The following is a 14,385-nucleotide window of genomic DNA, read 5'->3' as shown; positions in this document are numbered from 1 at the left end:
TGGCTTTGGGCTTTTAATTTCAGCAGCACCCTGTGTGACCCCAACATTCAGCACCCCTCCACATCTCACTTTCCAAGTGCTACATGATGTGTCCAATTGCTGCATCATGCATAGGAAGCTGTTCTCTGATGTCTGGGTTTGAGCGCCAGGAACTCCCTCTCTGATATATTTTGTTTTAAACCGATAAAAATATGCATTCTATGGGTGGAACTCAATGTTGCGTTAATCCAATTGTTCCGTCAGTGCAAGCATTGCTGCTTGCCAGACAGAATAAGCTTCCCTCCCTGCTTCCTGCTCTGCCAATTTGGGGTGGGGGTCAGCAGGGGGTGGAGAAGAAACCTCATGGCACTAGTGGGACTCATTGGCTTGGCTCCTGCTGGCACAGCTGTTTAGTTGAATCTGGCCATAAGTGTCTCCCAGGAATAATCTATGCAACAAACAAGAGACCCAAGTAGTGTAATCCAAATGGTATCAGTATATTTCCTAATACAAATATACATCCATATGTACTTGTGGAGTGAATACTGACAGCTCATATGTCTTATAGAAGCAGACTTTTTAGCCATGTTCTGTAGTGAGGAGTCAGAGTATTAATTTAGTTAGACTCTTTTACGTGGTCGTATGCCTGCATTAGGTAAAATACAGATGCAATCTGGATATACTACTTGGTTGTTATATACAGTAGATTTGCTTTTAAAACAAGGCATGCTAAAGCTGAGTGGGGATATGTTGCTCCCTTCCCCTTGCTGGGGCTCAAAATCCCTTCTGGTTCCCAAACTTTTGCCCTTTAGAGTGAGCCCGCTGAAGGATGCTCTGGGGTATGCCTGGATCACCATGAGTCCTTTGGGCTCCCTTGTGTCCAGATGTACAGTGGATGTCATTGCTGGCACAGTCCCTGACTGGTATATTGTGCTAGTGTTTCCAGCAATGCTGGCAACATGCCTGTTGTTCTCCCACTGGTTTCTATTTCCTTTTTTAGTATTTCCCCCTACACTTCTCAGGAAGAGTGCATGTAGGATTCAGTGACTGGTCCAACAGCACAGCAACAGGCTTGGCATGAGGTAAGTTTATGTCAGGGACTGGCAGGGCTCTGGTGAGTGTGTGGTGGAGGCAGGAGGCCCAGGGATTAATCCAGGAGAGGAGACCAGAGATTTATGAGATTTGGGCTGGCCATGAGGCAGGACCCAGGACGGGGGGGGGGGGGGGGGGGAGAGGAATAGAGATGGGCACGCAGGACATGTTGGAGGAAGAGTCTGTTCAAGCAAGGTAGGGGCCAGCTGAATCCCCACTATCCTCTGCTCTGCTGCCTCCTAGAACCAGGAGAGGCTTGAAGAGGGAACAGCAGTGGCAGCTTCTGTGTAGGAGAAGCCTCAGGCTGCTCACACACACCCCATCAGATGAGGGTACATAAGCTGGGCTGGGGGGCGGGTGTCCCACTGTTGCTGTAACTGCTTCACACGGCACAGACCTGGGGACAGATGCCTAGAGGCGAGAAGCATGTGTGCATGTGCATCCAAGGCACAGTGGGAGTTGCTGTAAGTGCATGTGCCTTCCTTGGCTAGGGGTGCCTAGGACAGTACAGGATTGCTTAGCCCAGGCCTTTCGACATTTGTGTGTCTGTTTGCATAAGAAAAAAACGGCTGTTGCCTGGGAGCTGAACATCTTTTGGGAAGCGGAGTGTCTGTTTCAATTTCCCAACTGTTAAACCACAAGCTTCAGAAGCTGCAGGGGAAATTCTTTCCCCCATCCCCATCTATTGCAGGGGTGCAGAATTGGATCTGCCCAATGGGCCGGATTCTGAACTCCCCCACCCACCATGAACCACTGTGACGGTGGGGACCAATCAATCAATCAATCAATCAATCAATCACTACATTGGGTGATAAAGCTTCAAATGAAATAAGTGGGAGTATTCCTGGTTCTTCCTCTCCTCCTTTGCTGATGTGGTTTGATTTCAAGCCACACATTCAAAGGAAGTTTTTTGAAATCTGGCTGTGGGTGCAAAGGAAGAACGTTCAGAGTAACAGAGAAAAAGGCACCAAATTCGAAAAGTGCTGACTTTTGGCTCCAAAGGACAAATGAAGAACATGCTTTGAGTGCTCTCCCAGTTCTTCCTTTTAGCCACAGCTTGAAGTTTCCCACTCCTCTCTTCATGACATCAGGTCAGGGAAAGGTAGGTGTGGTTTCCCAAAATGGCCTTGTGGGCCAACCTCTAAACGTGGTAGGCATAATCAGGCCCATGGGCTGGAGGTTCCCCACCAGTCATCTGTTGCACCTGTTGCCCACGACAAGTGACTCGGGCTCCCCCACCCCAGGCATCCTGCGTTCTTTTGAAAGCGGGGCACCAGTTGCTCCAACAGCCTTTCTGTACAAACAGTGCAAATCCAGCTACATGCCCCATTTATTTCAAAGACAGAGTTATCCATGTGCTTAAATCTGCCATTAAAATCAATGGAACAGAAATGCACTTTACATTAGTGGCAAATGCACATCTACAAATTTGTCAGAAGGAACACAGAAAGTTGCATTATTGCTGCATCTGATTCAGTGTGGCTACACTGACTGGCAACAGCTCTCCAAGGCTTCAGGCAGGGTTCTCTCCTGGCCCCACCTGGAGGTACCTGAAATTGAACCTGAGACTTTTTGCATGCAAATTGTCTGTTCTGCCACAGAGCTGCAGCTTTTCCACAGATTCCTCTCACATCTCCTTTCTCCTGTGCTGGAGCACACCTCTCTTCTGAAGAGGATATTCTTCTGTAGCAAAGCTATTTTATTATTAGCAAGGCTGCCACATCTTCAGGCATTACAATAGGATGGGATACTATGTCCCTGGTGCTGGATTTGGGCTAGCATGACTTCCACACAAAGATCAAGGACCACATTTCGGTGTTCTGGACAGGCACTGCAGGAGAGGCCTATACTTAGGATGAATACAGATGTCACTTTTCACAGCAGCAACCATGAGTGCTTTAACCATGGTGTGAATCTACTTTTGCAACTTGCATTACAGCTGTACTTCTCCTAGAAAGCTGAACATGGGATCAGCCATCAGGCTTGCTTCTATCCTCACCTTCCAGGGCAACTCAGATGCCATAATAAACCACAGGTATATTGTGATGGGAATGAGCCCACCCCACAGCTCTCCTCCTCCAGTGTGACAAATTATGGTTAATTTTAACTATGGTTTGTTTTTGAAACAAGCCCATTTCAAACTATGGGTTCTGAAGCTAGTCTGTTTCAAGCAATCCATAGTTAAAATTAGCCAGTTTAGGGTTGGGATGCAATGCTAAACTAGTTAATTGAAACGGGAAGGAAAAACTTTCAATCTCTTCCTTGAGGCTGCGCTTGAGGAGGAGGGAATGGAGAGAGTGGCTTGTCCCCATCACAATAAACTATGGTTTATTATGAAGTCCTAATGCAGCCATTGTCTCACAATTTGACTTGTCATCAGTTGTCCCTGAGCAGCTGCAATTCTTGCTTGCCTCAACCCAAAGTTAGAGGGGATCACATCCCAGCACCACTACAAGATGGAAGGGGTTCACTTACCTTCCTGCCGTATTTTCACAATGCTGCTGACTTTGATTCTCTCCCCATCCCGGAACCATTCACCTTTCACCTCCTCGAGTGACACCTCACACATGAAGACAGCATTCTCGTTCTCTCGCACACGCACATCCTCCAGCTCCCGCACAATCTGAACCTGGCGTTCTACAGAGGGAGAGAAAGCCATGAAGTTGGAGCTGAGAAGCGCCTCCTACTGGGTGTCATATGGGCTTACGGGGTCCACAGAGAACACAGCATCTGACCTGTTTCCACCCCTGACCGTGGGACTCCTCCTGGTTATTACTGGCCCAGAAAGACTGATCTCATCCAAGCAAACTTCCTTTCCCATGAATTGGTTAATTTGACGAGAATCAGTAAATACATTCTCTCAGACTATAAAAAAGAGCTGGATTAGACAAAGTGCCTCCCTAGTCCAGCATCTTGCTTCCCACAATGGCCGGTCAAATGCCTTCAACAGCAGCCTCTGATCAGGGATTTTGCCCTCCTCAATTTTGCCCTCCTGAACATCTCCCCTTGGATATACTTGCCCAGACCCTTAGGTCATCACTGGAGGCCCTCCTCTTAGTGCCCCCTCCAGTCAAAGCACAGAGAAAGGCTGCAGGAGAAAGGGGCTTTCCAGTGGTGGCTCCCTGACTATGGAATGCACTCCCCAGCGAGACCTGCCTGGCAACAACTGAGCCAATCCGATTTGGAAACTCCCAAGTGGCACAAATCCCGTAAGGGTTTGCATGTGGGACCAAATTTTAAAAAGTTCCATATGCAATCCCCACTTGTAGAGGAACAATTAGAAATGTGCTTCAAGGCTCCTGGTTGTTCTTTTGCAGCTGCATCTTTACCTGCCGTCATCTAATATCTAGTGTGAGGCAGCTAGCCATGGCTGGGGGAAAACAGCCTCACAAGCCCAATTAGGACCCCGACAGGCCTAATTTGGCATGTGGGCCAGATGTTCCTCATGTTCTGACTTAAAGAATTCACCATTAGTATTCATTTCCTCTGTCTTCCTCTACTTGGATCAAAGAGCTTACAAGTGCCTAAGGAGCTTAAGATACTACTAGAGTTTCCTAGTCTCCTGAGGGATATTTACACTCCAGACAAACTGGTTTTACATCAGTTTAATGTTCATAATGTTCATTATTTCCTCCAAAGAATCCTGGGATCTGTAGTTTTGTGAGGTGGATTGAAATTCACCTTTCCCATCATAGAACTACAGTACCTGGGGTTTCGGGTTAAGTACGGACCTCCGGAACGAATTAAGTACTTAACCTGAGGTACCACTGTACTGTCTGAATTGGGGGGGGGGGTGTCTGGCTTCCTCATTCCAGTTGTGCATGAGAAAGCTGGCTGTCCTTTCTCAGGGACGAAGGACAGCACTCTGTGCTTGCCCAGAGACATCTCTAGCATTATTATGGCGTCTTGAATGTCAAGAGATATCCTGGCATTAAATCAGCTTTCAAAGCTGAGCCCTGCTCAGATTAAAACTTGAGAAGCTAGAGTCCCATCCTCCCCACTAATCCCCTCCAGACTTTCCTGCACAGCTTGCTTTCTACCGCAGAGCTGGGAGACATCATCACTCAACGAGTCATTCCTCTTCCAGCCCAGTCCCCAGTCCTAAAAAGGGATATCTATGCTTTTAAAGCAACCTTGACACGAGGCTGTCAAATGTTTTCTTGAAGGCTTTTAAGGAAGTAAGGTTCCTGGGCATGCTCTTCCATTGCTGAAATGCTATTATAAGTTAGAAAGATTTCCTTTCAAACCCAGCACTGAATGTTTATCCTTAAGCACGGCTTCCTGTACAAGCTGTACAAGCTTCAAGAACAAGACTCTGAGTCACCACGGTGTAGCCGATCCCAAGTCTACCTCCAAGGCACAAGAGAGGCAGTGCCAGGAAGATGCTGCAGGGGGGTGAGTCTACAGCATATGGCAAAAGGGAACAGCAGACAACCCCCCCACCCAGAGAATGTGGAGTTAAAGGGCGCTTTGTATAGCCCAACCCTCTTTCTCAACCTCTGATCCCATATGCAGCCCAGGCCATTCATACCAAAGACCCTCAGTTTGGCAGAGGCACGGCAGTCACCAGCATCGCATGTGTACTCGCCCGCGTCTTCAAGGCCGCAGTGGCTGAGCTGTAGGAGGCGCCGGCGTCCCACTGAATACATGCGGCAGTTTTGCCCTGTCTGGATCTCTTCCCCATCCTAGGGCAGCCAGGGACACAGAAAAGAGAGGCTGGTTAAGGGCTGAGCAAGGCAGCAAGAAGGAGAATGCCAGAGAGCAGGGGATTGGGTGCTGCTCTCAGGCTTGCTAAGGGCACAGTGGGGAGATGTGGAAGCGGGCATCGCAGAAGCACTGGCTCACCCTGCCACAAGCCACGCTCTTTGGAAGGAAAACCACTGCTCTTGGGAGCTCCGGGGAGATCCAGGAGAGTTAAAGGAGGGGGCAGTGCTAGAGATAGCACCCTCACCTTGTACCATTTCACCTCAGCCAGGGGCCGGGACAGCTCACACTCAAAGGTGGCTGAGCCTGTCTCAGGGATGCCCATATCCTGGGGAAAGCGCAGCATAGTAACTGGCGGCTCTGCAGGGACAGAGACAAAGGCGGGTGCAGGTGGCACAAAGATGTATCGACTTGGAGACGGAAAAGATCAATGAGACAGCAGGCACTAGTCAAGACAGGGCACTCCCTGCAGCCCTTACCGAAGTTCAGTGTGGAAGGCACACACTCGCCCAGCTTCCTTACCTCTTGCCTTCACCACTCCCAACCTGACCCCATGTTTAGGTGCTTTGCACTTGACACAGCCCTGCAGAAATAAAGAGCTTTGGACATTGCTCCATAGGAACATGTAAGAAGAGACCTGCTGGATCAGATGGCAAAGGCTTATCTTGCCAGCACCCCACCTCCCACACTGACCAACCAGATGCCTCTGGGAAGCCCACAAGCAGGACATGAGGGCAACCATCCTCTCCTGCTGCCATTCCCAGCAACTGATATTCAGAGGCAAGGTGGCTCCGATACTGGAGGCAGTACACAGCCATCAAGACTAGAAGCCACTGATAGCCTCACCCCAGGTGAGCTTGCCATTTTAAGCTAGTAGTGATCTAAGCTAGTAGTGATCACCACATATTGTGCCAGCAAATTCCGTAAGTATCAACTGAGAAGTTTAGTGTAACTGCAAGTGCTGTATTGAGTGTAAAGCAGCTCAAAGCAGTGACAGGCTGAGTGTCTTGTAGGACTAGTGCAGGGATGGGGAATCTCAGGCCCTTGAGACTCTCTTCCAGCCACCCACCCACCCCCGCCACATCTCTTACAGGCCCTGCTTGGCTGGCACCTTCCTTGAATGTTCTTGCTTGGCTGGAATGTACCCTTGAGAACTCTGATAATACCTTTTGCTTGCCTGGATGGAGGATAGAAAGGGGTGCGTGAGTATGTACAGAAACTGGCCCATTATGCAGAGGCACAATTAGCATTAACTGCTCTGCCCATCTTTTTCCCTGGCTCCACCCACCACTGGCATGTGACCACCACCCCAAGAAGGCTACACAGCACAGAATGCACATGGCTGAATGGAAATGATGCCCCATCCCTGAACTAGTGCTTGTTGTGGTCAATGCATGTGAAGGGGAGAGATGTGCATCTCCTAAAACACAGTGGATGTGCCCCGGGGGTGGGGGGAGCTGCAGCCCAAAGAATGCATTTGCTGCTTGCAGAAGAGAGCATTCTATGTGAGCTGGCACTTCTGTGTTGGTGCTGAGGATAGTGGCATTGGATGCATTTTGTTTCTGCTTTGCTCAGCTACTGAAGAGCCCAGACCCAGGGGCCCAACTGGGCAGCAGGAAGCATCATTACTGCAGTTCCAAACCCAGACAGCTGCACATGGGAAGGAAGGAAGGAAGGAAGGAAGGAAGGAAGGAAGGAAGGAAGGAAGGAAGGAAGGAAGGAAGGGGCATGCACAGGGCTTTCCTCACCTCAGGGCCATTCCAGGCACTATCCCCATTCACATCTCCTTCCCACTGCTTCCCCTTGACTGCCCATCCCTGCTGAATCTATTAGGTGGGGCTCATCTAGCACAAGACAATTCTGCCCTTTGCGCATGGACTGCCTTGCCCCAGTACCTTGGACAGTAAGGCGGGCACTACTTCGCACGGTGTCAGCGGTGAAGGCCACGGTCCCTGAGTCGTCCAGCGTGAGCCCCAGCAGTGTCAGGCTGTGCACAAAGCCCGTGGCGCTCACTCGGCAGGTGGAGCCTGGCTTCACACGGATGCCATCGCGTGTCCAGACCCCAGCCACGTTGGCGTGGGACAGCTCCAGCTCAAACGTCACGGTCTCCTTTTCAAAAGTCTCCACATCCAACAGAGGCTTCCTCACCGTCACCCTCCGGGCTGAAGTAGTGGGGAAATAAGGTTAAAAGATTAGTGCAAGTTCCATTTTGGTTTTGTCAAGAAAGCGGCCTGCTCCCCAAGAATAATGGCAGCTGGCTAGGAATGTTATTGATTTATTGCATTAATTCAAATGCATTTCTAAACTGCTTAATTAAAAAAAATATGGTCACACTACATACAATATAACAAAAATCCATTAAAACAACTACCGCCTAAAATCAACAAAACGGTATTTTATTAAAAAACATATAAAACAGATTCAGGAGATTCATACACAAGGTGGGCTCCAATCTTAAGAGTTTGCCTGGGCCAAAAGGCAAGTCCTTACCAGTCATCCTAAGCAACTGATGGTTGCTGCTTCACATATGGCAAAGGTAAGGACATTTCACAGAACAGGGGCAAGAGCTGAAAATGCCTGTTTTCAGGTATGTAGAGTTTTGTGTCTGTGACACAAAACAAACCTCCTCCAACAGAGGTACATGCAGAGGAGCCTCCTCTGAAGATCTTAAGGTATGGCAGGTTGGTAGGGGAGGGATGCTCCTTCAGATATTTGGGTCCGAAGCCATTTAGGACATTAAAGGGAAGCTCCTTGTATTGGGCTCAGAAACGAATAGGCAACCAATGTAACTCCTTCAGCAGCAGTGAATTATGATTCTATCTGGCTACACCAGTTAAAATTGTGGCAGCCACAGATAACCTACAGCCAAGATCAGAGAGACAAAAAAGGATGGGGAAGAAGTCAGAGGTTGGCACCTACGTTCCACACTCAGCCTGGCTTGGGTGCGGTCATGCAGGCTCTCACAGCGGTAGGTGCCTCGATCTGCAAGCTCAATGTTGTGTATGGTAAGGGTCCGCTGAGACCCACATGCCTCCATGGAGTATTTGGTGTTCTGCTGCAGAAGGATGCCTTGCTTCATCCATTGCACTTCTGCGCTCTCCAAGCTCAGCTCCACTTCCAAGCAGACGTCTTGCCCTTCCTCAGCCATCAAGTCACGCAGGGTCTGCACAAATATCACCTGAGCCTCTGTAGGAAGAAGTCAAAGATTGGTCAACTACAGTTTCATATCCTATCCCGGCATGTTACCAGGCCATGCCCCCTGCCTCTCTATCAGGAGAGAACCATGAATCTGTAAGCGCCAAATTATAACAATCAAGGTTCAGGTGTGTTTGGCATGCTGGTTGGAACAGAATTTGGTACTGGCTACAGAATCCAGCACCCTGAGAATCTCAGCTTTCGCTTCTTGAAAGTGCAAGGACCTGTAGAGCTACAGGGGATTAAAAAATAAATAAATCAATTGAGCAGCAGCAGGCAAAATCTCATAAGACAAGGGGTGAGGGTGAGGTTTAGCAGAACTTCCAATAAAGCTTCTATTGCCAGCCCTGCAGGGCTAAAGAAGCAAACTATATCATGCCAAATAAGCAAAGACGGGCAATCGTTCTGAATTTGTTTACTTTATTCAGACAGCAGAATTTGCATTTCCTTAATGCACAATTCAGAAGCAGGGTGGGGCACATGATAGATAGGGTAAATACAGGTGTCCCTACTCCTGCTTACTACCAATATGTGCCACCGCCCGGCTACTTAGATGCTCCTTTGATCCATCCCAAAACCACACGCTAGCATCGCCTTTCTTCTTACCTTGCACACTGAGCCTGGCTGAACTCACCAGACCTTCTGCGTGGACAGTGACTATGCCAGTATCACTCAGCCGGCACTGCTGTATGGTGAGGGTGTGGCACAGCCCAACCCTGGTGGTGGCGAACCGCTCACTGGGCACTATATCTTGGCCATGGTGCTGCCACTTGAGAGCCACGTCATCTGGAGACACCACAGCCTTGAAGGTGGCATCATCCCCCTCCAGCACAGTTAAGTTGTGGAGCTCGGAAATGATTTCCACTGATCTAGGGACTGGGGAAGAAAGTGCTTAGAGTCAGGGGTGGCTAGGCCTGTATTGGGGAGCCCCTGGCTACCCCTGAAGCCTATTGATACACAGTATCTTGTCAGTCCAGTGGGGGTATCCCAGCACCCAGCCCTCATAGCATCTCAGTGGCCCACAATAAAAATGTATGTAGGATTATGGACACAGGTTATTGGAACCAGATCAAGTTGTTCCATGGGAAATAATATAGGTAGCTGCCTTATATGGAGTCAGACCATTGGTACATCCCATTCAGAACTGTCTACACCGACTGGCAGCAGCTCTCCAGAAATCTGAAAGGCGTCTTTCCCCATCGCAGTCCTATCTGGAGGTGCTGGGGATGGAATGTGGGACATTTGGCATGCAAAACATTGAATGCAAAACCACTGAGCTCAGGCCCTTTCCCCAAAGGACTCACTCTGCACTGTGAGGATGGCGAGGGTGCGGTCATCCTTGCTTTCACACGAGTATTCACCAGCATCCTCAGGCCCTACGTGTCTCAGGGTCAAGGAACGTTCCCGTCCCTCTGCTCGGATCTCTTGGTGTTCATTGGCTTCCAGCTCCTGCCCATCCTTCAGCCAGAGGACATCCCCTTTGGTTTTGCACAGCTCACACCAGAACAACACCGTCTCCCCCTGCAGTGCCAGCACATCTGAGAGACCCCGAACAAACTTCACTGGCAGCTCTGAGGAGGGCAAGGAATAGTACCACTGAGGTGAGGAGGCAAAAGGCAGGACACTTGCTGTCTTACATACTGTGAGTGGTGGTGGTGGTTGTCTGGAAACCTGCAGAAAATCCTGATCATGCAGCAACTCAAATCTTTTGCAGAAGCCCAAGACCCACAATTCTTTCTAAATTTCCAACCTTCATGGAAACAAATAAATATTTGAGGACATAATTTTCTGAAAAAACCCAAAAGATTGAGGAACAGCTTTCATTAAGTTCAGAAGGAAAGGCTTCTGAAGTAGCACTCTTCACTCACTCTTAACTCTTCCAAATTGCTGAATAAATAAGGAACTTATGTGAACACATGCAAACATGCATTATTTATGCCAGTCACAGAATTTGAGCACAGGGAACTGGACTCCCTGCTTTCCAATCTTGGCTACAAAAGGGCTGGACTGTTCCAAGCTCTACACCAAGCCAAAAATGCCAGTTGCTGAACCAAGGAACAGAAAATCTTGTGTAAATATAATATGGCAGATAAGTGATTTTAGTATTTTATGTGGAAAGTACAAGCTGCTTTCATAAAAATGGTGGCAGGGGTTGGAGAAAAAATAAAAATCCTGTATAAATGAAGTTGCCTTATAGTATACAGTACCCACCAGCCACTGAACCCAAAGTGTTTTGACTATACACGATTTTAGCTTTAAGCGCCATCTCCAGAAAGTAACCCCTGTATAAGTTGTGGGTTTACTGTACTGAGTCAGGCCAGCATTGTTTCCTCTGCTTAACAAACCAAAGTCTCCTGCACTAGCTTTCCTAGCCCTCCACCCTAGAATCCCTTTAACTGGAGATGCCAAGGACTGAGTCAAAGAATGCTGGACATGCAAATCCCACGCTCCACCACTGGGCTCGGGCCCCTTCAAAGCAAAGTCAACTCCACAATCGCTAAAGTGCAAACCCAGATTAGGGGGATCAAAGTGGGGATCCAAAGAAGAGACATAAGCATGCAGAAGAGGCCTGTGTGCTAGAGCTTTGGTTGCTACTTATTGTCATAAACCATGAACTGCAGAGCCCTTCTTACCACATATTATGTTCTCTACAGCGGCCAGGCAGATGCCTCTGGAATTATACAAGAGCATCGCAATGGGGATCATCTCACTGTTTGCCCCAAGCACCTGGGAATTAAGTCAATATTGCCTCTATGAATAGAGATAATCTATTTAACTATCACTTCTAATAGCCACTGATTGTTCCCAGTGTGTGGAGGAAAAAATACAGGCTATTTCTGAAACTGGCCGGAGGTCTGTCTCTTCTATATCAAGAGGTACCAAACAGATAACACTAAGCAAAGCTTCAACTCCAGTTGCAGTTCTCTCCTGCTGACTGCCTCTGTCCTTCACTACCTGAACAACACAGCATAGCTATATAAAAGTGAGCTTTTAGGCTATCATGCTGCAGGGAGAAGCTCACGGTTTTGTGCTTGCCACATCCCCTTGTAAAGAAAGCCGTCAGGTTTGGAATAAGACTAAATTAGCAATTGCTCCAGGCCAGCCTTCTCCAACTTGATATCATCCAGATGTTTCAGACTACATTTCCCATCAACCCCGGACAGCATGGGAATTGTAGTCCAAAACATCTGGAGAACATCAGGCTGGTGAAGGCTGGACTAGCCAGTAAAGGTGCAAGGCTCACTGGGAATAGATACAGGTTCACTGGGAAATACAGAGACTTTGGTGAACTAGGCTCCTTTGACCATTGTGTAGAAGGGAGAATTTCAACCCATGTGGCTTATCCCAGTATGGTAGAAGCTGGCACACCTGCCATAATTCTCCCTTTAACAAAATCATTTGATGCAGGCTTCCCTGTGTAGTGGCGTCCAGCTGAGGCTGATGGGAGTTGTAGTCCAAAGCATCTGGAGGCCACTATGTGGGATAAGCTTTAAATTAACAAAACATCCTCACTCCATTTTGAGTCTCACAAGCCATCCTAATGGGACTTGCTTCCTTTTGTTCAGCCCATCCCACAGAGCCCCGAAGTATTGCCAGTCTCATATGGGATTGCCTCCCATGTTCCCCAACACAGACCTCTCACCTTTGACACTCAGCTCAAAGCGCAGCTGGTCATGATGGGAGTGGCATATGTACTCTCCAGCATCTGCTTTGCCCACGTTGCTCAGCAGAAGGCTGTGGACTCGGCCCTCTCTGCGCAGCTGGCACTGGTCGCCCGCCACCAAGGCCCCTCGAGGTCCTTCCCACCTCACCATAGCTGGCTCCTTGGAGACGATGGCAGAGAGCACTGCACTGCCACCCTCCAGTACCAGCACCTTCTCTGGATGCTCTGGCTTGGGAACAAACAGCACGGGGGCCTCTAGCGGAAGAAGAAGATTAGAGAGGGTAAAAGGTGGTCAAAATGGTCTCCAATATCTGCCCAGCTGAGCCAAGTGGTTCCTTCAAATCCCCACCCTGCACCTTGTCCATTGGTGCAGCCAGTGGCGTAGCGTGGGTTGTCAGCACCCGGGGCAAGGCAAGTAATTTGCGCCCCCTAACCCGTGGATTTGCGCCCCATAACCCGTGGATTTGCGCCCCCTAACCTGTGGATTTGCCCTAACCCCAGATGTTGCGCCCGGTGCGGCCGGCCCCCCCTGCACCCCCCACGCTACGCCACTGGGTGCAGCTAACTCGACTTCTGGCTTTTCTCTTTAGTTGTTGTACAAGTTTCACTCCAACTCTCCCTTGTTACTGGGGAACACAGGAGACTTCCACCAGACCTTGATGTTTGGTCCATGAGTTTCCCCCTTGCCCCACACCCCCACCAGGGAGGAAATACCTTTGCAAGGAGGATATTGTAGGTTGATAGTTCACATGCTGCATGTGGGACCACCCTACAGCTCCTAGCACCAAACACATGCTCCTCCTGCCACAGCACCTTGGGATACCACATACTTTTCCAATCCTCCTCCCACTGCCAATGTTACAGAATGGAACTGCCACAATGGCTGCCACAGGCTTCCAGAAACATAAGGAAGATGGAGGAGGAGGGGGGACTTGGTTCTGGAAGCTTCTCCTTGCTACTGTCGCCCCATCAGGCCTGGAAAGGGAACTGGTGGATCCATCTTACCTTGCACATATGTTGTGAAATGCACTTCATCGTCCCCAGTGTCACAGGTATAGGTGCCGCTGTCACCTGGCTCAGTTTGCCTGATGGTGAGGCTGCGCACTGCCCCCTCGCTGCTCACCACCAGGCGTGGCCCGGGATAAAGGGGCCGCATGTTTTTCAGCCACCGGACAGAAGCTTTCTCTTGGGAGAGACGGGCAACCAGGGTCATGTTCTCTCCTTCCTGGACTTCCAAAGGCACATGGGCATCGTTCTTGTTCACAATGTGCACAGGGGGTGCTGGTAACAAGAGATAGAAGACCTCCCTCTTAAGCAAGGCAGGGGACATTTTGCTGTCCTGTGAAAACACAGCCAACCCCACTGCAAAGCAGGCAGGCTGGTGAAAGGAGGTGGTCTTGGACTTATGCCAATAAAGGGCAAGAAATTGTCAAGGGTTGCTGTTTTTCTTTTTTTAAGCTGTAGCTCTACAGCTACAGGGGTTGTATTTTACATAAACCCCAACTAACATATTTTCTCCTGGATCATTTATTCTGTGATAGCACTTTAGTACATAATTAAGATTGCCTGGCACTAATTCAGCATTTCTAGACAACAACATATGTGGCTTCCTTCTATTAAGTATTAACATTTTGTTTGCAGAAAAGATCCTAGACAAAAGAGGTCCAGCCTCTCAAATTATAATAATCAAATACAACAGCATCGCTGGGAAGTGCCATTTGGATTTTCTGCCCCAGGAGTCAAAATTCTTG

At 48.9% G+C, this 14,385-nt stretch overlaps 1 protein-coding gene across 5 annotated transcripts in view; it reads right to left on the bottom strand.

Moving 5' to 3' along the window:
• The window catches only part of OBSL1 (obscurin like cytoskeletal adaptor 1), a 64,506-nt gene that overhangs the window by 5,512 nt on the left and 44,609 nt on the right, over positions 1–14,385 (bottom strand). For 4 of the 5 annotated variants that reach the window (XM_028740916.2, XM_028740923.2, XM_028740896.2 and 1 more), the window contains 9 exons: positions 13,640–13,915; positions 12,614–12,889; positions 10,275–10,541; positions 9,577–9,846; positions 8,695–8,961; positions 7,671–7,937; positions 6,023–6,135; positions 5,603–5,756; positions 3,547–3,708 (listed from right to left, as the gene is read on the bottom strand). In XM_028740916.2, coding sequence (XP_028596749.2) covers positions 3,547–3,708; positions 5,603–5,756; positions 6,023–6,135; positions 7,671–7,937; positions 8,695–8,961; positions 9,577–9,846; positions 10,275–10,541; positions 12,614–12,889; positions 13,640–13,915 — 2,052 coding nt within the window. Of the gene's footprint in view, positions 1–3,546; positions 3,709–5,602; positions 5,757–6,022; positions 6,136–7,670; positions 7,938–8,694; positions 8,962–9,576; positions 9,847–10,274; positions 10,542–12,613; positions 12,890–13,639; positions 13,916–14,385 lie in introns of those variants that run through there. The other variant, XR_013394126.1, reaches the window with a different exon arrangement.

Source organism: Podarcis muralis, chromosome 1, assembly GCF_964188315.1.
Source record: "Podarcis muralis chromosome 1, rPodMur119.hap1.1, whole genome shotgun sequence".
NCBI lineage: Eukaryota > Metazoa > Chordata > Lepidosauria > Squamata > Lacertidae > Podarcis > Podarcis muralis.
The sequence above is the reverse complement of the archived record's forward strand: the minus strand, read 5'-3'. Positions and strand labels throughout refer to the sequence as shown.